The 27,443-nt window shown below is 35.5% G+C and overlaps 1 protein-coding gene across 4 annotated transcripts in view; it reads right to left on the bottom strand.

Moving 5' to 3' along the window:
- The window catches only part of LOC121411438 (inositol 1,4,5-trisphosphate receptor-like), a 121,004-nt gene that overhangs the window by 41,855 nt on the left and 51,706 nt on the right, over nt 1-27,443 (bottom strand). For 2 of the 4 annotated variants that reach the window (XM_041604174.1, XM_041604172.1), the window contains exons 10-24: nt 26,611-26,771; nt 20,769-20,868; nt 18,153-18,313; nt 17,537-17,678; nt 15,545-15,697; nt 14,730-14,902; nt 14,000-14,119; nt 12,789-12,989; nt 12,056-12,307; nt 11,522-11,678; nt 10,457-10,607; nt 8,555-8,617; nt 3,153-3,340; nt 1,364-1,786; nt 388-579 (exon numbers count right to left, since the gene is read on the bottom strand). In XM_041604174.1, coding sequence (XP_041460108.1) covers nt 388-579; nt 1,364-1,786; nt 3,153-3,340; nt 8,555-8,617; nt 10,457-10,607; nt 11,522-11,678; nt 12,056-12,307; nt 12,789-12,989; nt 14,000-14,119; nt 14,730-14,902; nt 15,545-15,697; nt 17,537-17,678; nt 18,153-18,313; nt 20,769-20,868; nt 26,611-26,771 — 2,637 coding nt within the window. Of the gene's footprint in view, nt 1-387; nt 580-1,363; nt 1,787-3,152; nt 3,341-6,794; nt 6,810-8,554; nt 8,618-10,456; nt 10,608-11,521; nt 11,679-12,055; nt 12,308-12,788; nt 12,990-13,999; nt 14,120-14,729; nt 14,903-15,544; nt 15,698-17,536; nt 17,679-18,152; nt 18,314-20,768; nt 20,869-26,610; nt 26,772-27,443 lie in introns of all 4 variants that reach the window. The other 2 variants (XM_041604173.1, XM_041604176.1) reach the window with 2 other exon arrangements.

The following is a 27,443-nucleotide window of genomic DNA, read 5'->3' as shown; positions in this document are numbered from 1 at the left end:
GTCGAACAATAGTCTTTTCATTCTGGCCAATTCTGCTTGATTCGGAATAAGTATCATTGGGGGCTTGATGACACAAAATGCCACCAAATGAACACTTTAACACACCGTTTAATAGAGTGATAACACGAGTGACATTCTGAGACAAATGCCACTTGGAAAAGTGGCATACTTAAGTAATATATGATGTATTCCCACAAAAACAAACAATAAAACCGGTGCATCAGACAGTGACAATCCTTCTATGGTCAAATGCACAGGTTCCCAATTATTATGCCCTCCTCTGTGACATCATATGAAACTGCTCCATAAATGAAAATGCATACAGTCATACACAGTACTTTCACTGGACTCGTACAATAAAGATGTCATTGCCCCAAATCCACTTACCAGTTTCGATTTTGATTTTGACTTTTTTCTCTTGTCCTCGTCATCGTCGTCATCTTTCTTCTTTCGACTCCTGTCCAACTTGCTCTTGTAGACCCAGAGCTCTGACTTCTCTACCAGCAGCCGGAGTTCATCCAGGTCGGCCTTGATCTGTTTGTAGTTCTCTCTGTCTTTCTTGGTCACCAGCAGTTGTACCTGAACATGGGATGAAATGGATAGTGGGAACAACTGATGCAAGTTTTCAACAACAACAAAAATGGACAGAGAGCCAGGGCCCTTTTCATGAAATGAACAGCTTGTGAAGAGCCTGATTTGAGAAATAAAAATTCCTCATCTTGCAATAACCAAATAATGGAGACCATGGGCCAATTTCATAAGAGCATCAGAACTCCAGCTCGATGCAATCGATGTGGGAGCCAAGACGGACAATAATCTGAGTGGATAAAAGGCAGACATATGGAATTTGCATGTGGGAAATCATACGTCGGTTCAAAGTCTATTATTGTCCAACTTGGCTTTCGAATCATAGAAATTGCGTTGAGCTGGAGTTATGATGCTTTTGTGAAACAGGTGCCTGGTCTACATTATTTATCGCATGATTTGAGGACAATTTTCTTTTCTTTTTTCACATGATCTGCTACTACTTTAGAGGAAACAGTATCTGGGTCCCGTTTCATAAAGACTTTTTATAATAACAAATGCAAAATTTCTATAATAAGTTCACTAATAGCAAATGATTTCAGTAGCTTAAACCGTTATTGCAAATTTATTATCACAACAAGTTTTATGAAATATGTTCCTGATCCTGGTCAACTGGCCAAGAAGAGATCTGAATAAAGTGGAGATCCAGCTTTCTGTTTTCTAAAATGAAAATTCAGAGTTTTCGGGAAACATCACATTTTCCATGGATGCCCGAGTTGACGAGAAAAAAACACCAACCTTGTTCCTGAAAACCTGAAGGAAAATCTCTGTCTCTCACCTGCTTAAAGGCTTGAAGCACCTCTTGCCTCTGGCTGAAATGCCTGAAGAGCAGTTGCAATGCGCCGGACACCAGTGGTGGGTAGTCGTGCATAGTCAGATGAAGCAGGACCCTCAGGAACGTCCTGCCCCCTTGCCCATCGAGGTCCAGGTCAACCCCATCCATCTGGCCCTCGAAGATACCTTCCGCCTGGTCTCCGATGGCTTCCAGGTTGATTCCGGATTGGTCTGTGCCACCTCCCGATGTTCCCGTGTTGTTCGATACATGGGAGGTTGTTCCTGAGCCGGTGGAACCGTTTTGGTTTGGGACTGACTGCTGCTGCTGGTTGGCCTGGTCCTGGCCATCTTTGGTCTCGTCGAAATCGCGTTTGAAGATGGACAGGAGGCAGGAGATGCGGTAGTCCAATCTGACGTTCAGAATGAACTGTTTGAGAAAAAGAAGATAATCTGGTTCAAAAACATTTGCTCAGGCAACAAATGCTCCATTCTAAATTCCACACACTAATCAAATGACCAACTTCAACCCCATGTTTAACACTATACCCTACCCTACACCTAACATAAAACCCTAACCCTACATCTTAGACGAAATTTAGCGAGTAGAATTGTCGCTGGAGCAAATGTTTCCATGAGGAGTTTGACATCTTTTGTATTTCACTCACCCAGAATAGAATTATGACCAGCAGACATTATGTATTGCCACTGAAAACTGCAATATAGTAATGCAATTATCTCACTTTCCACTGGCCTGACTGTTGCCTGGTGCTAAGCAAGCTCGGCTGCAAAATTTCTTACAGGTACATCAAGTTTACTTTTTTCAAAAGAAATCTCTATTTACAGGTGTTTCCAATGCTTTTCACTTAGTCTGGGATCAGAAAACACATATCCCCCTTGAAATCTGATGCACATATGACTTTATAAAGTATCAAGTGATTGCCCATTCGTGTTGCTTGTTTTAAAACATAACTAACCCTAATTCTCTAGAATGGCATGACAGCAGAGCTGCCAACCTGAACAAGAACATTTCAGTATTTTCAAGGCTGAAAATCAGTATTTTGGTGAGGAAATTAGTATTTTCACAGGAATACCATAGGACAACAAATAAACTCAAACTTTAGAAATCAGTATTTTGCATGAAACCATCAGTATTCTTCTCTATTTTCAGTACTAAATACGGAAAATCAGTACTACTTGGCAGCTCTGTGACAGGGACAGTGCCACAATGAAAGTGATGGGGGGTACTTTGCTTTCTTGAAAGATGACTTAAGAGTCACAACTGTAACTACAAAATGCATGCATTCCCTCCCTCACAACACTCACAACTTTGAAAGTTTTGGGCCCTGATTAAAAAAAAAGTGTTATCAACAACCAGCTACTGAAATACTACCCATTTGATTGGCCAAATGCAAAATCTATCATCAAATTCTAACTGATAACAGGCTATTTTATAATGGGCAAATAGATATATAACAATAATAATAACAGGCATTTGTATTATTAATAATCTATTCAGAGGCACATTGCTATCATTAACCTGGCTTTCAAGTGCTGAGCATTCAAGGAATTAATAGGGTTTAGAGCAACACTACATGGATCCATTCTTGCTGAAGGAAATTATGCCATGGCTAGGATTCGATTCCATGGCCCTCTGATTGAAAGACGAGAGTCAAAATCTCTAGACCACGATGATCCCACACATATCTGTACTTGAGCCAACATTTACCCAGAGTATCTGTATGATCTAGAGTTTAGACAACCCCACACATATCTGTACGTGAGCCAACATTTACCTGGAGTATCTGTATGATCTTGAGTTTAGTTTCCATGACCCTCTCATCCTCTTTGTTGCCTGGGTCTAGACGGTTGGTCTTGTTGGCTGTGTTGGGTGTCCTACCGGCATTAGGTAGACCAGTCCCTAGCACCATGTTGGTCATCACCGCTCCGACCCCATGGATGGATCGGAACACCCCACCTCTTCCTGTTGTTAAAGGTAGAAGGAATACAGGCATCATTTGGGGGAAACAATGAACTTTGAAGGTTTCCATGGCAGAGAATGAATCAGTGCGGAGGCTTCAGGGTAGTCTGCAGGCACAGACCTTGATTTTCGCATTGTGCATAATGCAGAGTCTGAATCAGTGAGACTAGATTTTTTCATGTACGGTGGTTTAACTCTAGCCATGGTATGATTTGTTATAATGTCAAATTTGAGTCTGTGCTTTAAGTCAAGCTTCATGGTACACCATGTAAAAAGCTTTTTGCTTGGAAATTGTTTAAGGATTTTTTTTTCTATGACAATATTAGTTACACAATATAAACTTGGGGGGCATTATGTTTGGTCCTGAAAAGGACCAATCAAACTTGACATTTCGAAAAAAATATGTCCTCGTCGTCAGGATAAGACAAGGAGTGTTCCGAGTGTTTTGGAAGACAGTAAGAATATTCTCTTTGAACCATTGCGTTTGGGTGGTCCTTTTCATTATCAAACATTTGCCTAAAAAATCAATGGTTTAATTAACATCAATGAAAAAGCTTTTATTCTGTAAACATTATCCAAGCACAGTTTCTCTTTCTTGTGATTTATAACATTCTTAATTGCTATAAATGATTTTTATCTGACTGGATAGCTCTAAGATAAATCATTTGTTTTATTTACAATAAATTTAGTCTACAGAGAAATTTAATCTATTATTTCCAGGAATGTGCATGGAAACTTTTATGAAAATAAAAGCAATTATGGCTTTAATGCTAGCATGTAGTGAATAGAAATGGTCTCAATATAATTGTGATTGTTGTTTTTTTCTTGTCAGAAAATTGGTGAAAGGAATAAAAGAGAAATACATCAATGTGAAAAACTAATCACTTGTATTTCTATGCTTCTTTTAACTTTGACCCTAGTCTAATTTGCAAACATAAAAAATAGAAAAATCTTGTCATACTTATGATCCATCTTCTGGTATAAAAATTCTAAATCCTTCTTTTTCTCGAGAAACCTAGTTCCATGGTATATTCAGAGATACTGAAAATGGGAAGATCCATTCAAAAGTGAGCAAATACATTTTGGAAGAGGTTTTTTTTTATAATACCTATCACAACTAAAGAGCGTATTTCATTGGCTGAAAAAAATTCAAGAAGTTCACAAAATAGTTGAGTTGCCAATATTAAGCAACCAAAAATATGGTATGAATTCTGCATGTTTTGGAAACTCTGCAATGTTCGATTTTCAACAACCAATTGACCCAATAAAGTTATTATGGAAATAAACTTTGTAAAGTAATTTGGCAAAATGTGCTGAATACAATTCTTCAGTGAAATTTTAGAGCAAACTTTAACTGCAATGCATGTGGGTCTTTCCATGAAGTTGGGGCATGAATTGTTTCATTTCAGCATAACTCAAGACTAATTACACTAGATATGTATAGTTTGTAGACTTATTTGTAGCATTTATATTGAGGGCATACATTTTACTCAAAATTCTGGGCTATTTAGACTCATTTTTTTATGAAGTTATTGAACAATGATGCTGTAGTGGCAAATGGTGTCCTTGTAGCATCTGGATATTTACATTTGGCCCTAGAAGTCAAATTATCGCAATTCGGTTGACCAACACTTGATATGATATGCCCATTTACTTGACAAGTCAGTTAGCTAATTATCTCAGATTTCCTTTAATTCTTTTTTCATAGGAAAATATAAAAATTGTCACTGTTCTATTTGGTGTCCACCAAATGTGACATTTCCCAATGCTAAATAAACACCGTGACAATTTTTTAATTTTCTTTTGAAATATGCATTTATATATAAGGTATTCAGCTACCTGACTTAAAAAGTAACACATATATTTACAAGTTTTGGTCAGTCGAATTGCAACTGTTTGACTTTAGGAAACAAATGTAAATATCCTGATGATACACGGACACCATGTTCAGCGTTATACACTGTTTTGCTAAATAACTTAATGAAAAATTACACTAAATGACCCTGCATGGCCCGAAAGTTCTAGTAAAATGTGTGGTCTTACTACAAAAATGTAAAGCTTACAAACAATGAATTCATAATATGATTAGTATTGAGTTATGCTGAAATGTCACAATTTGTGCCCAGACTTCATGGAAAGAACCATGTAGTGTACATGTAGCTGGATGACTATTGTTAAGTTATTTTAATATGGTGTCATGAAAAATTCTAAATTATTGTTATAATTCTATTCGTGCTCATATTAACAAACTAGATCTTGATTCTTGAAAGCACATGTTAAAAAAATGATATGTATGCCATTCCCATACTAAGAATTTACTACACATCTAACTTCTAAAATTTTCAAATAATTACCTACATGTATTTGATCTTTGACCTCATGACCCATAAGTCTAATCAGATCATTGACACTCCCATATAAATACATAAGCCAAGTATGAAGTTGAACCATCAAACAGTCCTTCAATTATCTCAAGAACAGGATATTCTTGAGAATAAAACCTCTGTGACCTTTAACCTCATGACTATAAAAGTTAATCAGATCATCTGCGCTCCCATACATATACATGAGCCAAGATTGAAGTGAAATCTTCAAAATGTTCTTTAATTATCACTAAAATGAGGTAGTTTCAGGTATATAACGACCTCTGTGACATTTGATGTTTGATCCTGATACTTCAAAAACTATTTGAAGCAAACCTCAAGTTTATCTGTCAAACGGTTAAAGTCATCACGAGAATGTAAGCGGGACAGACAGACAACCCAAAAAGGGCTAAAACATAATTCCACTGGCAACCACCTACGGTGGGTGGAGCATAGAGCAATAAATATTGGTTGTTGTTGCAACATCAGGCAACTCTGGCACAAACACAAATTTCACACTGAACTTTATATCATTGTCTATGGCTTTATAAGACCATAAGAGTCTATGAAACAGACATTCAGCAACACATCTGATTGGATACACAACTGTGGGCACTGCTCCTTCAATATTCAATGGTCCATATTCAATGAATTATGCTACCACCAAACACAAAATACATGTACATTTGCAATTAACAGTAATTACAAACTATTCAAATACTTTTTTTAAGTAAGGTTCAAATGAAGAAAAAGCACAATGAAAATACTACTTGTTATCATAGCAGCTGATTTCAAAAGAATGTAATCATTTTGACATACAACAAAGCTGAATTTTTTAACAAGTAATCCCAAAATGAGGTAATAAAAATTTAAATACTGTACATAACAGTTAAGCAATCAATCAGCATTAAAATAAAGCAATGCATGTTAAGCTAAACCCAAACCACATGTATACACATACAAGCATATCAATTACAACGTGTAAAGCATGCAGAACGCATTAAAACTTCTTAGCTGAAGCTAGCGATGGCTACAATTGCACAATCACATTACAAAAAATGATGTACATTGAAAAATACAATTACCAACTGTACCTTGTTTTGGCGGCTCTGATTTTAGAGAGATTAGCAAAAGCAACATGAGGTTAAAATAATTCAAGCTACATAACTACAGAAACAAGTATCACATCAACGTACCTTGCATTACCCATGTTAAACCACTTTATATGGTAAGATTAAGAATGATTTGACAGTACAAAAAAACACATATTGTTTCATTGAATAGATTTACATGTACAATACACTTTTGTGGTTTGTCAAGAAAGGACAATAGAGTTTGGGAGCAATGCTGCCAACCTTAATTGTGGATAAAATCCTATTCTTTATTTCTTTTTATCCTGTGTTTCTTAAAAATTCTGAAAAAAACATACCAAGAATCATAATTCTTACTCCTAAGTCTAGAGAAAAAAATCCTCATTCAGTGTCACTTTCTCTTAAAAATGCAGCTCCATGGGGAATCAAATGAAAATAAGAGAAGTCCTGATTAGACATTTTCTGGCAAAAAAAGGTAAAATAAAGAAGAGAGTATTCTCTCTCGAAAAAGAATGCTGTCTTAAAAAACGATAAATGCAGAGGGATATTCCTTCCATTTACTTCTATTAACTGTCAATCAAACCTGCATTTCTCATTTCGTTTTGTTTTCTGTTTATATCAATCATTTAGGTAATGATTGTCATTGAAGCCTGCCTTGAAACATGTGGGACGCCTCTGGCTGTCTCACCTGCATTACGTGATTCGATATAGCAGCTGTACTAATTTGAAAACAGCTATTGAATAATTATTCACAAAAGAAAATATTCATATGATAATAAAATACTATGTCCATTGACCAAAAATGAACTTTGACCATGATCATGTGACCTAAGATGTGTGCAAAACAATCCTTCATATCAATTACCCATATATCTATATTTCATGGACTACATGTAGATCCACAAACTTTGTAACTTATGATGCCACTTCAACAAATACCCTCAACACAGCCAAAGTTCATTGACCTTAAATGACATTTGACCATGTGACCTGAAACTCAGGCAGGATCTTCAGTAATACTTGATTTACCCTTACTGTATGTCTAAGTTTCATGAACTAGGTCTATATACTTTCTAAATTATTACGCCAATTCGACAAATACACGGCAAAAGTTCACTAACCTTAAATGACCTTTGACCTTGGTTATGTAACCTGAAACTCGCAAAGGATGTTCAGGGATACTTGATTGCTCTTAATTCCAAGTTTCATGAACTAGATCCATAAAATTTCAAAATTATGATGACAATTCCACAGACTTCCCCAACATGGCCAAAGTTCGTTGACCCTATTGACCTTTGACCTTGGCCATGTGCCCTGAAACTCAGGCAGGGTCTTTTAATAGTAATACTTGATTACCCTTATGTGTAAGTTTCATGAACTAGGTCCATATACTTTCTTAGTTATGATGACATTCCAAAAACTTAACCTTGGTTAAGATTTAAATGTTTACGATGCCACCACCATCACCGTAGGAAAAGCTGTGCCTATAGTCTCGCACTGCTATACAGGCGAGAATAAAATGATTAAAACATAAGCTTCAAGACACTCAATTGATTAATTGACTGCACATTTCAAAAGATGAGATTCAAGTTAAAACAAATTCTGAAATGAGATTATACATGTGTAAATGCTTATGCACCAATCAGTATGTAGAAAACACAGTGGTAATAATATCACGATAATCTCCATAGTAATGAACAAATATGTGTAGCATTGGATGATGGCAAATAAAATAGCCTGGATATGGCAATAACAGAACTTACTCTCATTTAATAAATCAGACTGGCCTTCACTCGCATGAGACCTCTTTTCTAATGACAAACGGACTGGAATTTGATTGAGAAAGGCTATCTTTAATCAAATAAAAAGTTGGCTATGAAATATTGTTATCATAAAAGGTTTTAAAGGTAAAATGATGTATTCAGGATGCAGAGTGTTAAACCCAGGAATGTAAGGCTGGAAAATTGCATAGAATTATAGCTTGATCACATGACTTGCATGTGCACTTGCTATTGGCTACAACCTTGAACCTGATTTTTAAAATATAATATCTTTATCCTTTAATCATGAGACCAAACACTTGATTTGATAGAAAAACTAACAACTTGGCAACCAATCCCTGCTTCATCTTGATAAAATACAACATGAACAAGCATTTTTTTTTCTTTAGTTATTAAGGAAATGCACATATACATTTTGCTAGACATTGATTTCACATTTTTCAATATACACAGACAAAGATTTGTTAAAAAAAAAAAACCTATACCATAACCCAACATAAACACAACAATTTTTTTTCTCAAATCATATCAAGGTTTTTAGAAATGATAAATGAAATAATAGATAAATAAACAAATCAAGATTTTAGCAATTTTTTAATAACTAAAATCATAAATGAATAAATCTACATTCTCAATATTAGATGGATTGTCAATTTCATGATTGACCTAATAACTAATGCATCACTGCAAAATTTATTTTGTCAAAAAAAATATAATGCATGCAATAAAGAGAAAATCAAATTATAACATAACCCTTTTTCATGTATGGATATGTTCAAAGTTAGCCTTTCATAATGTAACTAATCTTTCAAAGGGGAAAAATTATTTCTTTTTTCTTTTAATTTTGAGTTTATCTGGGGCTTTTCCCCCCATTCTTAAGGTAAATTAATAACCTTTCAAACTGGAAAAAATATTTTCTTTTAATCTATAATTTCTCACTACCGCTTGTATCACTTCAATGAATGCATTTGTGGTTTGAACCCTAATACCCATGGTTCACAGTCCATGTGGGTGTTTCATAAAGCTGTTCGTAAGTTAAGACCGACTTTAAGAATGACTGGTGATCCTTTCCTGTGGTAAATGGTATATTCATTGGTGATGATTTAGCGCATATGAAAGGATTACCAGTTGTTCTTAAAGTCGTTCTTTTGCTGTTCTTAAGCCACTTTATGAACAACTGGTGAAACTTTCTTGGGAACTACATGAACACAAATGAAAATCTGGTGTGTATCATTTTACCGTAAGAAAGGATCACCAGTCGTACATAAAGTCACTCATAACTTACGAACAGCTTTATGAAATACCAGCCTGAGGTGTGTTTCATAAAGCTCTTCGTTAAGTTACACGCTACCTTACGCATGCCTGGAACATGTCCTTAACTGCTTAGCCAGCTACACAGGATTATATAAAAAAGCACAAGAAAGGGTCACCTGTCGTGCTTAAGTCATCTGTATTAAATTACAAGCAGCTTTATGAAACACCCACCAGGGACTTGCCCTCCGGGGTACACCTCCACAGAAGGGAAGAGTTTGTAAAAGTCAAAACAAAAAGGTAGAATTTGATTCCCCAATAGATTGTTTCCATAACATCTAGCTACAGCACATGTTAAAGTGATTGTAGACACGCAGTATATGTTGTGATAACCAGGAAATAAAGATTTGGTGTGCCTGTCATGTTCAGGATGTAGAAAAGAAACATTCATATTAAAGATGAAGTAATTCTATCAAACAATACAAAGTAAACAAAAACTTTTTGTAATGATTTTATGAGAAAATCCCCCCAAATAAATTAGATGATCAAAAACTAAGGGAAGTATGGGATATGTTTAGAGAGTGAAAGGGTTTGTACAAGCAGGAACTATATTTCATGTAGAAGACAACTCACCAATCTCACGGGTTGGGTCTAATTTGCCACCGAGGGCTAGACTTGAGGCCGGAGTGCAATCCAAGATAGACAGGAGGGTCTTCGTTAGACGGAGAAGTTCACTGAAGCTGTAGAAACCAAAGTAGATCAAGTTCTTGGCCAGGTTCACCACCTGAAAGACAGAAAGAAAACTAGACATACAGAAGTAACACAGACAGAAGAGAGGTATGTAAGTTCACCATCGGAAAGATGAGAGACAAAAAGACAGAGAGGCAGTCAATCACATAGATTGTTCATCATCTGAGAGAAGAGAGACAGAAAGACAAACAGACATGAGATACTGTTTCATTCATCCAGGCAACTAGGGAAAGACGAGTAGAGAGACAGACCCAAAGTAAGTCAGAAAGAAAAAGAGGTTATGTAAAATCCCCATCTGATAGATGAGAGACAAAAAGACAGACAGACAGGTACTCAGATACTAGAAAAAGTATGAAAGTTCTCTGCTTGTATGTAAAGAGACAGTAAAACAAAAAAAGACACAAGTTATTTTTTAGTCCATCAAGATACATGTAGCTAGGGAAAGACAAATAAGCAGGGAGACAGACATACATACACATACATAATGGGTGGTATGCTGACAAAGAGAAAGGCAATTTAATTGTTCTCACTTTTTGTTAAAAAAATGTTTTTAAATCTTTTTCTTCCTACCAATACAAGATCAAGGAGAAAGGATGAAAATTGATAGAATAAAGAAATAAAAGGTAAAAAAGAGAGAGAGAGTAATAACTGGATACGTGGGAGCCAGACAGGTGAACTAAGACAAAGAGGAAGGAGAGAAGTAAAGAAACAACCTGTAAAAGAAAAAAAACCCTGATCCAATAGCGAATGAGAAGAGATTGTATAGGCTGGATAAAAACAGTAATTCCTAAACATAAAAAGACTAATGACTATTCTAAAAAAAATGCCTGGGATATGTTTTTATAAAGCACTGACAATTTACTTTCAGCCAATTAGACGTAAGGAAAAAAGTATTTTATAACGTTTATCACCAACAGATTGCTTTGTGAAAGGCCCCCCTGCCCTTACCTCAAAGGTGAGTTTGTTCTGTTCACTGTCCGCGAAAGACCAAGTAGCTGAGACCACGTTGCACAAGTATTCCTCTACAAACTTGATAGTGTCCGAGAACTTGGGTCGGACATCCTCTTTGGCTTGAGTGTTTCCTACGTTATTATGAGTATCATAGCTGATAAAAAAACAAAAACATCTATCATTAAAGCTATAGATCAAACTACAACAGAAGAGACGAACTAATAGCACTCAGGCAGGAAAATATTGAAACATTTAAACATTTCTGATCTGAGAGTTCCCGCAGCAAAACATTTTGTCATGAAATACAAATAGGAAAATACAATGAATTTAGGAAAATCATTTGGTACATTATCTTTGCCTGAATATGGAAGGAGAAAATAAAACACAGCATTCTATTGAAGTGCAGTCTAAAATTCTAGTTCGGACTGGGGTTAAAGTACGATTTAATATTATCAGAATATCACCCGATGCCTCTGGCGCCCTCAGGATAGTACACAGTACACAATCACCGTCTAATGAAAGAGTACTTACTCATCGATGGTAATCTGAGTGGGTATCTCAGACCAAAGCCTGGCGTACTTGACTGGGGTGACCTGCTCCTGGGGATCACGATCGACGTGCATGTGAAGCATGAGCCTGGTGAAGGACGCACGTAGGTCGTACGGAAGGTTCTGATCTGCCATGCAGCGGAGGATAAGATCAATGTCAAGCTGGATGGAGATCTGGTTGATGGCAAGGTACTGACGATCGAGGCACATCTGGGAGAACAGATCAAGCTGATACCTACAATTCGAAAAGGAGGAATGGGAATGCAGAGGTTTGCCAAGTTAAACCATAATTGTGACCTGCCATCCCACAACCAACAATTAGTCACCCAAAATGAATATGCGATATCTATGTCATACAATAAGTTCAATTTTTTTCCTTTTTTTATAGGGAGGTGTCATGCTACTGGTTTGTCTTTCAATCAGAGGACCGTGGGTTGGAATCCCAGCCATGTGTTTACCTCCAGCAAGAAAGTTAACCAATCTTGTGCTGAACTCAACCCAAGTGAGGTAAATGGGTACCTGACAAGATTAATTCCTTGAATAAAGTGCTGGAAACAGCACCTCAAAAGACGGCCAAGGTAATAATAATTGTGCACCTTAGAAAATATTATTTCTACATACGTGGTATTATATAAATGATTATTAAAATCATTGTAATCGTCATCATCATTATACTTGTTCACACTCCTCAATATAAATGCAACGTTCTTTTTCACCTGTAATAACCAAGAACATCTAAATCTTCTCGGACATTGTCCGCAGCACCCATGGCAAGCTCTCTTACGCCCTTTGACCTTTGACCCTTCTCCCAGAAAAGAACGACCTCCTCCTCTTCCTCGATGGTGATGACCGGTTCACCAGGTGTGCCGTCTTCCCCTTCCACTTCTATCTCCAACTCGAGCTCTGTCTTTACCAATCTACAAAGCAAAATAAAAGACTTTATTATTTCTTATCTGCAATTGTCTCTCTCTCTCTCTCTCCCTCTCTGGAAATTATGTAAAAGACTCCCTGAAAGTTGAGTAATCGAAGGACTTAGGAACATATTTTTATCTTTCGATGATTTTTATTTCAAATGCTTCACAAAAATAATAATCGTACATGACATTCCTAGAAAACAAAGCAAGAAAAAAAAATATATAGCATATGCACATTAACTACATGAATATCTTCTCTAAAAAAATAAAAACTTGGAACATATTGGGTTCTTAACTAATAGGCCAGGTGATGTTATGAGCCAAAAAACTTGAGGGGGCCAGGTATGGTGTATCAGGCAAAATTTCTTAAAAGTTGGAATCAAGGGAAACTGGGCATTTTTTATTACAAAATCCAATTTTGTGATATATTTTTAAATAATAAAAAAAAAAATCTTATTTCACCCTTCTCTTTCGTTTTCTCCCTTTTTTTTCTTGGTCATCTGTATGCCTTGTTTCATTTCTAGAATGTAAAATTATATCATCAAAAACTCTTTTCAGAGATCATTGACAGGTAGGTGCAAAAGACTCCTAGAATAATGAGTATTCTATAGGTCCAGGAAAAAATTTGCTTTACATATTGGGCCTGTACCACAAAACACATTGTAACATTGCATTGTAACCTCCCAATGTTCTATGGAAACTAGGCTCATGTTTGATAATTTGTCTCAACTAGGACATCTTAAATCTTTGAACACAAACGTCACACGAAATCTAATTATCTTCATAAGAACATTGTAGTTTGCCCTTGTGCCCAAATTTCATGAATCCATTGGTCCACTTTCAAAGTTACATTTTGAACACTTAACCTTGGTTAAGATTTGACATTAACAACACTGCCATCAGAAGAGTCACCTATATGCATGTCTCACTTCTGCTATGCAGAGGAAACAATAAAACCACTGTAATATTATCACATCATATAGTATAACTTGAACGATGATGAATTGACTTACTTGGTCTCGATAAGAATGTCCATATTTCTATCATTGAGAACTGATTTACAGATGAGCTCTTGGGTGATAGGGATAGCCTGGTTGTTAGACACACAAAGGTCAGATAGATACTCCAAGAATCTGCAGAGTAAAAAAACAAAATTATACAAATTTACTCATTCAGGTACTGACGTTGATTTTCTATCCTCCAAATTCAGTTTATAAATAAATCAGGCTTCTATAGATAATTCTAATTGTGTACTTCAGGCTGAATATAATGGTATCTATAAAAAATAGAGTAAAATCCAATGAGCATTATGCTGGAAATTTAAAAAATAATGCAGTTGTTGAAATTTTGGAAAAACAGTAACACACATGTCATTATTAATAAGCAATAGGTAGACTGATCAAGAAATGTTAGGTCTTATGCAATCATTGCAAAATAAAATGTTAATGGGCAGAAGTCTTGCATTTCTTATTGAATTTCAAACACAAATAAAGAACTTTGTCTAAAGTCAGTCACGTCTTTCCCGCAGGTATCCTGCGGTTGGCTTTTCATTGTAAATACTCAAATTTCATCATTGGGGACAGGAAAGTTACTGTGAATGTCACTCGGCGCCTTCATAGCAGGGTTCCCCTTGAAAGATGCAAAAATGTGAAGGAACTGTTGACAAGGTGCCCAATTCAGTTTTTCTGAAGAAGCCAAATCTGTTGCAATCATAGCAAGGTTTTTAAAAAGCATTTTGTGTACCTCCTCTCCTTGTTTTTCCTGACGAGGTTGACAAAGGTCTCAATCTCTGCTGCAGTGATGTGTTTCTCAAGGAGCTTCCTGTTGTTGTGGAGTAGGGCGGTAATGGTATCCTCAGCGAGCACATCGTAACCAATCTGCTCCTGCATGAAGCCAAATTGCTTGGCGATGTATTCCTATCAAGGTAGAAAATAAGAATATCATTCATCAATTCTATTCTTCTCATTGGTAGTTTTATTTGCACAAAGGTAGCATTGTCATTTATAAAAACTTCTTTCCACAATGGACCTGTCTGTACAACATATAATTTGTTTTAATTAAATCAGTTGTACTTACTTATCTGAAAGCACAAATTTGTATACATTACACACAGAATAACCAATATAATTAAACATTTTTAAAAAATGCTACACACATCTCTTTCAATCAAACAAATGACTTTACAAACGATCAGTACATGTTCTCAGGAGCTAAGTCAGCTACATAGGGAAATATATTCTACCACAAGAATGGTTCACCAGGTCCGATCAGCCTCAAGTATATGGAAAAATCCATCAGCGTCATAATTTTTTCTTCAGGAAATCTGCACAATGTCCTTTGAAAACAAAAGAAGCACACTGAATTTCCAAGAAAACTATGAATATATTGATATACATTATATCAAGAAAATATTCTGAACAAACATGTGTTTAAGATATTGACGATGCTGGTTTTCCATAGTTGTGGTTGATTCGATCAATCGTAACTCTTTGCAAGACGGGACCCTGACGTGCATAAAGTCTTTTGTAACTTCACAAACAGCTTCATGAAACACCTACCTGGTTCTTCCTGTATGCCTGCTGTGAGAGTCTTAAGATTCTGTAGCACAGCCTGCATATATGACGGTATGGAGCGTGTCTGGGATCGGCCAGCTCCTCCAACTTCAACATGGCATGCTCACCCTTGAAAGGTGCCCGTAAGATTTTGAATATCTGGAGGGGGAGAAATTATATGATGCAACATTTATATAGCTCTGCAAAAACTACTACCGCGGCTTCAGCACTGCTCTTAATCGAGCGCTCAAGCATTCAAGGAATTTCTTCCTACCAGGTACCCAGTTACTACACCTGGGTGGAGAGAAGCAAATGTAGACAAACGCCTTGCCACTGAAAGTATTAAAGAGCTATAAAGTGCACCCCCAAAAAAATAAAAAATTAAAAAAAAGGAAACCAGGGAGTTCCAGTTATATCCTAAATTTCATAAGAAAGGAATGGCTCATTATCATATCTCATTTGTTAAGTTTCTTTCACTAATCTCTACATGGGAATGGATGCAGGTTCACAAGTGAGTTCTGTCTAGATAATTTCAGACATTATTAATTTTACTACACAATGTCTGAACAACTCATTAAGTATTTGGTGTCGAATCAACAACAAAAATTTCTTAAATGATTATGAAATCTATGTCTTAAGAAAAGATTAATTTTTGTGGGATGCACTGTATAAGCAAGTAATTACTCTTATAATAATTGGATCTGTGTTTTTATGACCATACCATCCGCATCTCAAAACCATGACCTGTCATTAAAACTATTCATTAGGAAATTTGCCTGTTAGCAAACATAAATGATTGGTCAAGTGATACAGCTCAGCCAATCATTTGATTACGATCCGTATCGCCATTTCATGTACTGTACCATGACATAACAGTCCCATGACATTGCCTCGGCGACAATTGCTCTAATGAAAAATCTGCACGTAAGCCAAACACAAAAATCTAACCTCCATAACTAAATAAACTCTAACCATTATCTTTACATTATTCTGAACCAAAAACTCTATTACAAATCTAACTCTAAACCTATGTCCTCTGAGATAGCAAGACCAGAGCAAATGTCGCAAGAGCAATTGTTGTGTCACCAATATAACACCAACCTCATTTTTCTGACTAGCCTCCTATAACACTCTAGTTTTGTCACTTTTCTTTTCTTTGCCTTCACCTTATCTCTCTGTTCAAAGGCTTTATCCTGTTCTACATTTTTATCCTGTCACCTGTTGCAAAGAAATCATGTTCAGTCATGAGTTTCTATTTATCTTGCTCGAGGTGAGTGATGATAGCTGCAATGCTCTTCTACTGGATCACAAATGCCTCCTTAAAGGGGAAGTCCCCCCCTCCCCCACATTCAGTTGGTTTGAATAAAAAGAGAAATAATCAAACAAGTATAATACTTTTCTTTACCCCTCCTTTAGATATTTGTCCCATCATACTCAATTTCTATCTCATTACCTGTTTTAAGATATCTTGATCGCTCATGAGTTTCTGTTTATCTCTATCAGGGTTAGTGATGACGACTGAAAGAGCTTCTCCAGATGAGACAGCCCCTATACTCGCTAAGCTAATCCTCCTATCTTCACCTTTTCTTCACGCTTCCTTTAAAAATTCTTCTTCTCCTCAATTTCCATCTAGTCACCTGTTTCAAGATATCTTGTTCTCTCATGAGTTTCTGTTTATCTCTATCAGGGTTAGTGATGACTATTGAAAGAATTACTCCTCCAGATGTGACAGCTTATTTACATGCTAAACCCATTTCTCCTCATTTTCTCTTTAACCCCTCCATAGCAAAATCTTCCCTTTAATATCCATCTAGTCACCTGTTTCAAGATATCTTGTTCTCTCATGAGTTTCTGTTTATCTCTATCAGGGTTAGTGATGACTATTGAAAGAGTTTCTCCTCCAGACATGACACCCCCTTTACTTGCTAACCCATTTCTCCTCATTTTCTCTTTAACCCCTCCATAGCAAAATCTTCCCCTTAATTTCCATCTAGTCACCTGTTTCAAGATATCTTGTTCTCTCATGAGTTTCTGTTTATCTCTATCAGGGTTAGTGATGACGACTGAAAGAGCTTCTCCTCCTTGGTTCTCCTGCAAGGCCACAAAGTACACCAGGTCCGTCAGAAGTTGGGTCACCGTCCTACAGTAAATAGAGTTTAGATAAAGGAAAGTTACAAATTAGAGATTGGAAGGATTGTTATTACATCTATTTACATGTTAGTCCTCTATATCTACCTGTTGCATTTTTAAAAATAAACATATTATGTTCAGCATATTTTTCAAATATCTGTGATGCATCTTCTGGCCGGGATCCCGCTATAAATGCACTATAACTCTTTTCATAGCAAATTTTGACCAGGTTTACTGGTAGATAAATCGTATGTCTTTAGAGCATTGTAACTTACCAAATTACAAGCATTATTGTTATTACTATTATTTGTATTCATATCTATCTTCTTTCTACTAGAAAATCAATGCTCAACAGAAATTAGAAAATGTAGAATATGAATATCTAAGAAGATATGTAAAAGAACAAAGGCATACTATCAAGTAGTTAACATTCGATAAACATTAAATGAATGAATTCATTTAAAAAATAAAGATCAATCCCTACCTCCTTTCATTCTGAGTGATGGCGCCCTTCTCGAGCTTAGATGATATCGTTGATAGGACCTTGTTGGCATCATTGGCAAAGTCCAGATCTCTTACTTCAGCGGGTGGGACAGGAATAATGGCAAAGGCTTCCTTGTCTTCCCTTGTCTGGGCTGTACCAACCTATGAGGAGTGACAGAAGAATTGAATGTCAGAGTACAGGGTAGCAAATACCATGATAATGATGATGATATCGAAGTTGATGGTATTGATGTTGATGATGATAGTCATGATGATGATGATGGTGATGACTAATGAAAACTGATTTAAAAAAAATTTTACTTCTACATGTACTACTACTGCTGCTGCAGCAGCTACTTATTCTACTATTGTTGTTTCTGATACTTCTATTATAATCATTGTCATCATTATCATCATCATCATTATCAAAATTGCATTTGTCATTTTCACTGTTGTTTGGATAAAATACCATTTTCACATTGCATTTTTATGGTGCTCTTTCTTTCTTTTTTGTTACCGTACCCCCAAATCTGATAGAAACTGAAATTGCAAAAACTAGAAAAACATCTTGTATGAACTTTTCTCAAAATACATTCAAATAAGGGTTTAATTTGAACTTAGTTATCTTTATCTTTTTTCTTGCTCGGATTTTATTCTGACTCTTTTGACAGATCAAGCCATTATTTTTTTCATTACAGTTCCACTCAAACATGTAAATCACTTGTTTTAAGAATCAACTTGTAGAGAACTTTACATAGACAAATGGGAAAAACATCAACATCAACATTAGAAACACGCACATTTAATTGAATGCAAAAAAAGAGCCAAAGTTGGATCTGATAATTCACACAACTCCATCATCCTGGCCCATGATAGTTTAGAGAGATAAGAGAATATGTGTCTGACCTAATTATGCAAAATTTTCAGGCAAGTTCTTTTGATCTTGGCAGGCATCCGATATCAAATGAAGAGAGTAAACCCTGAAGCTTTTTATGAGATTACATAGATATGTATGCTATGTTTTGAGGAAAGCAAGCATTTTACGACAAGGTATTAGAACCACAGAGTATGTCGAGACATAATTCACAAGATTCTAGAGATTATGTTAATAGAAACATTTCCTGAGGGTTGTATTATTTGTTATGTGATGCAGCTGGGTGTAGAATGCATAGCATCAAATACCGTCACAAAAAATTGAAACTACTGTATGTCTCATTATCCTTTTTTTATCATATCTATCAATCTCTCCAACTCTCTGAGTGTCTATCACTGTCTGTCTCCTCTCTTTCTTTCTCTCTCTTTCTTTCAATCTATTCAATCTATCTTCATTTTCCCCTTCTTTTTTTCTGTCATTCCACTACTCTCTCTCTATCATTGTGCTCTCAATCTATCTCCCAATCCTATTATTCACATGGCTGTGTAAAATAAATGACATTAATCTACGCCCACGTCAGATTGTTAATAATCTCAACTTGAACATCCCATAATCTATCCTGAGGAATGTGTGGGAGTTGATTGATGATTATATTGCAGTTTAAAGATAAATTCCAGCTTTTGTAACGATCTCAAAATGACTTTTGACAAAATCTAATATAATGACCAACCACGTATCTTTTTGTATGAATAAAAAATATGTGCCAAAGGATTCTGGAAGAAAATGTGTAATTGCTGAGAAGTAAGCAAAATAAGCATGGATTCGGTCACGTCCGTCGGGTCTTTATTCCAGCAATATTAATATACTGTCCCACGTGTGTCTATCTGTGTTGGTGATCTCCACTGTGAACATTTTTCAGCGTAGATTTCAAGATTTCACAAAGTTCAGTTTATGTAACTGTACCAGATCTAAATCCTTGATGATATTCTGACAATTAAGCCTGGTTTTACAGACTTCCGCATGAAATCAGTGTTTACTGCAACTACTGGCATTTCTCTTGTTTTAATTATGTCCAGAAGCCAAACAGGTTTATTACCTACCCATCCTTTTTTATTTGTCTAATTTGGCTTGAAAGATAATCTGAAGAGATACAAATTATACAAGTAAAGAGCCACAAGTTCAACTGGCACTTAATAGTAGTATAGCAACTACAGACCCCCCCCCACCCATAAAAAGGAAATATAGGTAGTCTCTTGAAATAAACACAATGCATATCAAATAATTGAAAAGCATAAGAAAGAAAAAAAAGAGCTCAATTGATTATGAAGATGATTGTGATTTTGATGATAATGGTGAAGCTGATGATGATGAGGAGAGAAGGGGGTAAGGATGTGAATGAGGGGGAGGAGGAAGATGATGATGATGATATTGATGACGAGATGAGGAAGAGGAGAGGATGAGAAGGAGAATAGGAGGATGTTGATGATGATGATGATGACTATGACAATGATGATGATGATCAATGACAATGACGAGGAGCAGGAGAGGAAGTTGTTGATGATATTGAGCAGAAAGAGTAGAACGATAATGATGAGGAGGAGGAGGCAGAGGAGGAGGATAATGATGATGATGAAGGACCCTATCGGTTACAGAAAATTAATGGAGCTCTTTTTTTTAATAATTGATGTCCAAAGCAATGAGGGTGCATGATTCAACAGAAACAGGGAATGTCGCCTTGCTTACCTTTAACATGACAGGTTTATCTTCTCCTTTATCCAATGGTATACTGGTACTATGAACCCATGTGTTAGTGCACAGGTGACGAAGACGAACATATGAATTCCTGGTGTGAAAAAAACAAATACAATTGAAACATTCACATCAAATCATATTATATAAGTTTTATACATTTTACAATCACTTTATAAATTGAATATTGTTTCAAGCAATTTGAAAGTCTTTTTTGTAATGCAGTAAAGGGTTGAGTTATAAAATGAAAGTCTGCGATAGTTCTTTTCAAATAAATGAAGAAAGCAAAGTGATTTTTGTGAATGTCCAAAGAGGATTTGGGTCAGTTTTTTATTCTTTTAGGGCAAATTTGACTTTAATTCTGGGATAAAAATTACACAAAAAATGGGCTCATGTATGAGCAACTTATTTTAAACTCAATATGACCAAGAGATTGATTGGGTTATTCTTGTAATTCACAAACTCAATTGATTGCCCTCTTTTGTCTTTTGTATTTATTTTGAAGGACTAATCCCAAAACTTCTTCCAAACTTCCTCCTAATTTTTTCCCAATTATCATTAAAAAATGTTCTCATTCCTCCCCAAAACTCATCCATCTTAATTACATTTTCTTTCTCTGTGTTAAAAAAATATTCATCCCATCCCCTACAATATATATTTTGTATTTGTATTGATATATTATAATCATTGGTTTATTCTTACCATTTTATGTATAGTGGAGGGAAGAATTCACGAGCTGATATTTGAAGAAGTTGGGATTCCCTTGCATTACCTTGGTGCCAATAATATTTATCCCTTTCTTTATTATACATATTATGTATTGTTTATTAATTTATCGTCAATCATTGGTTTATTCTTATTTTTATTTCAGTGATAGCGGATAGGTGTATTCAGGAGCAGGTACTTGAAGTAATTGGAATTCCTTCACAGGGCCCTCGTAGTCTGCATGAACAGCCCTTTTGGCTTTCAACTTTGTGCATAACGCAGAGCCTGAAATGATGAGACTAGATTCACTCATGCCCTGTAGCTGCATCCAACATCCTTTTGATGCACACATAGGATTTGGAGTCTAGTCTCCATTCCAGACATGGTATCATTTGTTTAAAGTGTCAAATTTTAGTCCTGTGTTTGCAGACTAGGGCCTTTGCACCAGTGATCAAGAGCAGAATAAAGCTGTTTTGAAGCTATAAGATCATGTCCTCTGTAGAAAGGATCTAAAATATGACCACACATTCTTTTCTTCAGATTTACAATGCTCATGTGACGTCAATGCATGGTCATTAATCTCTCTGCCAGACCTTCAAATAAAAGAAATCTTTCCCTCTCTATCTCCTTCATATTTTATCTCTTTCTCTCTCTTGTTCACTTCCATATTTTTGTTTCTCTCTCTCTCTACCATTTAACTTTCAATATGAATTCCTTTTAGTCACTCTAAAATGTTCATAATTGCTGAGAGAGATTATAAAGTAATATAAAGATGCTTTTCTGTGGCTTTTTCCTCCCAACTCTCCCCCCCCTTCCCCAGGAATTTCTCATTCTCCCTCTCTATTTCCTTCATATTATGTTTTCTCTAACTCTCTTTTGTTCACTTGCATAATTTTTCTCTTGTCTCGCTTCTCACTACAATTTAACTCTGGATCAGAATGCTTTTTGGTCACTACAAATTCTTTACAACTGCTTTGAGCTAATTTTCAAAAAAGACATCAGTTTACTATGGAATGGATCAACCAATGCTCTTATACATCTCTATTCACTTCAGCATTGGCATGGCTGGAATCTTGAGGCAGAGAGTATAAAGAATATTATTTATGATCCACGCTCAAGCCAAGGTTCCTCTTCCAACTTCTACCTGACAATCCCACAATAATTTACTTCAATGATAATAACATCTTGTATAGGCTTTTATAGCCTTGTCCATGTTGTCAGATGTCAAAGCATCTGGTATAACATTTGGTAATTGCATTTGATACTGTTACATGTAGGAATACCCCTGAGATACATGATGAAAGGATTTTTCATTTAAAAGGATTTTTACTTTAAAAATGTGAAATTCTCAAAGAGAAAAAAAAAACTATAAAAACACTTTTAAATGCATATTTAAGTATATTTTAGTATTTGCATCGCATTGCAAAATTTAATTTTAAAATCTCACTAGAGCCTTTTTCATCCGCCTGTACCTTTGTTAGTATATGGGGGGGGGGGGCAGGGTTCGAGTCACTCATCTAGTCTCTACTAGCATATTCAATTATTATTGCTATTACCAGAATTTGCATTCAACAACAGAGTAACATTTTCATAGAACATAAATTTTCTTTTTAATAAAATTGCCCTTTAACATTTGCACATAGAATCCACCCTGCATTTATTCATTGCTTTCAATTACTACATATTAGACTCTCTGAGAACACAAAGGCAGTAGCTTTAGCAACAGTTTTATTCAGCAAACAATATGATAAACTTCATTTCATATCTCAGATCTATAAAGTGGTGCTCATATTTTTGAAGCCTCACTCAGATATGATGCGACAAAGCTCAATACTTCGTTTACAAAGTGTCCAGGTATAGCAAGGACAAACTCATAAGACGATAAGACTAGATGCTTAATGAAAAGCAATATCATTTTTCTTTATATTTCTCTTCTATATTGATACAATCATAAATATGAGCCAACCAGAGATAATGTACATGAGCAAGAGAAATCCAGGGGCCTAGTGATCGTTCATTGCATCTTGTAATGAAAATGAGTGTGTTTTTTACAGACCTTTTTCATCATGGGCTATTTTAGCTGATTTTATATATCTTAAAGTTTCACGTATTGGCTTTTGTAAGGTAGAAAATAATGCTGAAGATAATGCTTTGATTGCCAATAAAGTTTTTATTGTTCACTCTAATTTTCAACAGTCCTCCGTCTTCTTCAGGATACATTGTAAACTCCTGAAGACGGAGGACCGCCAGAAATTTGAGTGAACAATAAAAACTTTATTGGCAATCAAAGCATTATCTTCAGCATTATTTTGTAATATATATATATATATATTTTTGTTATTTTATGTTTACCTGGCCTGTGTGTGCCAGTAATGTGGCCATTAGTAACTTTAGTTGGTTATTAATATACTTTCATTTTTGAGTGCTCTTTTGTTACTGTTATTTTAAGTTCATCTGCCGTGTGTGTCAGAAATATAGCTATTTCCTGAGACCTCTTTACATAGGGTATAAAATGTATATGTCATGTTAATTGAACACTGTTCCTGTTTTTTTATTCATTCAATTAAGTGATATAAAAGAATATTACATTTTATAATCAGAACCCAGTGTGAATACTTTTCAATTCTTTAATTCTGTATGCTTTTGCTAAAAAGAGAGGTGTGTTCAGGAGCAGGTACTTGAAGAAATTGGAATCCCTTCACAGGGCCCTCGTAGTCTGCACGAACAGCCCTTTTGGTTATCAACTGTGTGCATAACGCAGAGCTGAAATGAGGAGACTAGATTCACTCATGCCCTGTAGCTGCATCCAACATCCTTTTGATGCACACATAGGATTTGGAGTCTAGTCTCCATTCCAGACATGGTATCATTTGTTTAAAGTGTCAAATTTTAGTCCTGTGTTTGCAGACTAGGGCCTTTGCACCAGTGATCAAGAGCAGAATAAAGCTGTTGAAGCTATAAGATCATGTCCTCTGAAGAAAGGTTCTAAAATATGACCACACATTCTTTTCTTCAGATTTACAATGCTCATGTGACGTCAATGCATGGTCATTAATCTATCTGCCCGACCTTCAAATAAAGAAATCTTTCCCTCTCTATCTCCTTCATATTTTATCTCTTCTCTCTCTTGTTCACTTGCATATTTTTGTTTCTCTCTCTACCATTTAACTTTCAATATGAATTCCTTTTAGTCACTCTAAAATGTTCATAATTGCTGAGAGAGATTAAAAAGTAATATAAAGATGCTTTTCTGTGGCTTTTTCCTCCAACTCTCCCCCCCCCTTCCCCAGGAATTTCTCATTCTCCCTCTCTATTTCCTTCATATTATGTTTTCTCTAACTCTCTTTTGTTCACTTGCATAATTTTTCTCTTGTCTCGCTTCTCACTACAATTTAACTCTGGATCAGAATGCTTTTTGGTCACTACAAATTCTTTACAACTGCTTTGAGCTAATTTTCAAAAAAGACATCAGTTTACTATGGAATGGATCAACCAATGCTCTTATACATCTCTATTCACTTCAGCATTGGCATGGCTGGAATCTTGAGGCAGAGAGTATAAAGAATATTATTTATGATCCACGCTCAAGCCAAGGTTCCTCTTCCAACTTCTACCTGACAATCCCACAATAATTTACTTCAATGATAATAACATCTTGTATAGGCTTTTATAGCCTTGTCCATGTTGTCAGATGTCAAAGCATCTGGTATAACATTTGGTAATTGCATTTGATACTGTTACATGTAGGAATACCCCTGAGATACATGATGAAAGGATTTTTCATTGAAAGGATTTTTACTTTAAAGATGTGAAATTCTCAAAGAGAAAAAAAAAACTATAAAAACACTTTTAAATGCATATTTAAGTATATTTTAGTATTTGCATCGCATTGCAAAATTTAATTTTAAAATCTCACTAGAGCCTTTTTCATCCGCCTGTACCTTTGTTAGTATATGGGGGGGGGGGCAGGGTTCGAGTCACTCATCTAGTCTCTACTAGCATATTCAATTATTATTGCTATTACCAGAATTTGCATTCAACAACAGAGTAACATTTTCATAGAACATAAATTTTCTTTTTAATAAAATTGCCCTTTAACATTTGCACATAGAATCCACCCTGCATTTATTCATTGCTTTCAATTACTACATATTAGACTCTCTGAGAACACAAAGGCAGTAGCTTTAGCAACAGTTTTATTCAGCAAACAATATGATAAACTTCATTTCATATCTCAGATCTATAAAGTGGTGCTCATATTTTTGAAGCCTCACTCAGATATGATGCGACAAAGCTCAATACTTCGTTTACAAAGTGTCCAGGTATAGCAAGGACAAACTCATAAGACGATAAGACTAGATGCTTAATGAAAAGCAATATCATTTTTCTTTATATTTCTCTTCTATATTGATACAATCATATGAGCCAACCAGAGATAATGTACATGAGCAAGAAAATCCAGGGCCTAGTGATCGTTCATTGCATCTTGTAATGAAAATGAGTGTGTTTTTTACAGACCTTTTTCATCATGGGCTATTTTAGCTGATTTTATATATATATATCTTAAAGTTTCACGTATTGGCTTTTGTAAGGTAGAAAATAATGCTGAAGATAATGCTTTGATTGCCAATAAAGTTTTTATTGTTCACTCTAATTTTCAACAGTCCTCCGTCTTCTTCAGGATACATTGTAAACTCCTGAAGACGGAGGACCGCCAGAAATTTGAGTGAACAATAAAAACTTTATTGGCAATCAAAGCATTATCTTCAGCATTATTTTGTATTATATATATTTTGTTATTTTATGTTTACCTGGCCTGTGTGTGCCAGTAATGTGGCCATTAGTAACTTTAGTTGGTTATTAATATACTTTCATTTTTGAGTGCTCTTTTGTTACTGTTATTTTAAGTTCATCTGCCGTGTGTGTCAGAAATATAGCTATTTCCTGAGACCTCTTTTACATAGGGTATAAAATGTATATGTCATGTTAATTGAACACTGTTCCTGTTTTATTATTCATTCAATTAAGTGATATAAAACAATATTACATTTATAATCAGAACCCCAGTGTGAATACTTTTCAATTCTATAATCCTGTATGCTTTTGCTAAAAAGAGACGATGATAATTTACCTTGGTACAAGGGAGTCCCCCCTCTGTAGAGTGGTAGGGTCCAATTCAAATATGGAGGCAATGTCATTACCATGGTGCATTGGTACAAGGTGGTAGGTTGTCCCACCATGTGGCCCCCTGAGCTTCTCTCTGGTCGGGTCTTTGGTGGGGTCATTGTCAGCCTGGAAGAAAAACCCAATAAATATCAGTCATAAAGGTTTAGTGTTATTACTGTAAATTGAGTATATATGAATCTAAGAACAAACCAAGTCCATCTCACTAAAAATGTGTCAAACATGATATATTGTTGCTTATACATGAGCCCATCTTGTTTATTGTGTGCCAAAGATGAGGTAAAACATAGGACACACACAAATATCATTTTGCTTTTCTTGATTTACTTGAAATTAACTATTGTGGACTTGGGCTGTTCTTACAGTCATATAATCAATTATCCCCAGAGGAAGATTTTCATTTAAAAATAGCAACAGCCGATATATTTGCCATTAAATTTTGATAAAAGAATGATGTGCCTGAATTGTACTTTTGGCCTTTGAACTTTGACCTAGTGACCCAAAAATCTAATGACATCATCAGCCTTCCAAGTATACATGATTTGTGAGGACTAAGTTGCATTACAGGGCTTGATACTACAGACAAATAAATCTTTCAACAATCTGATCATCGGACAAATAAACATATATTTTCGTCAAATTCAATGTACGGTATTAAGAAAATGATTACATAATTTAACATTGAAATATATAACAGGAGAAAATAATATTCACAATGATATTTTCAGATAAGGAAGGTGTAAACTCTATAATCCATAATGCGGTCCACTTGTGAGAAAG

This window comes from Lytechinus variegatus, chromosome 3 (assembly GCF_018143015.1).
Source record: "Lytechinus variegatus isolate NC3 chromosome 3, Lvar_3.0, whole genome shotgun sequence".
Classification (NCBI taxonomy): Eukaryota; Metazoa; Echinodermata; class Echinoidea; order Temnopleuroida; family Toxopneustidae; genus Lytechinus; species Lytechinus variegatus.
This window is presented reverse-complemented; position numbering and strand designations above follow the sequence as displayed.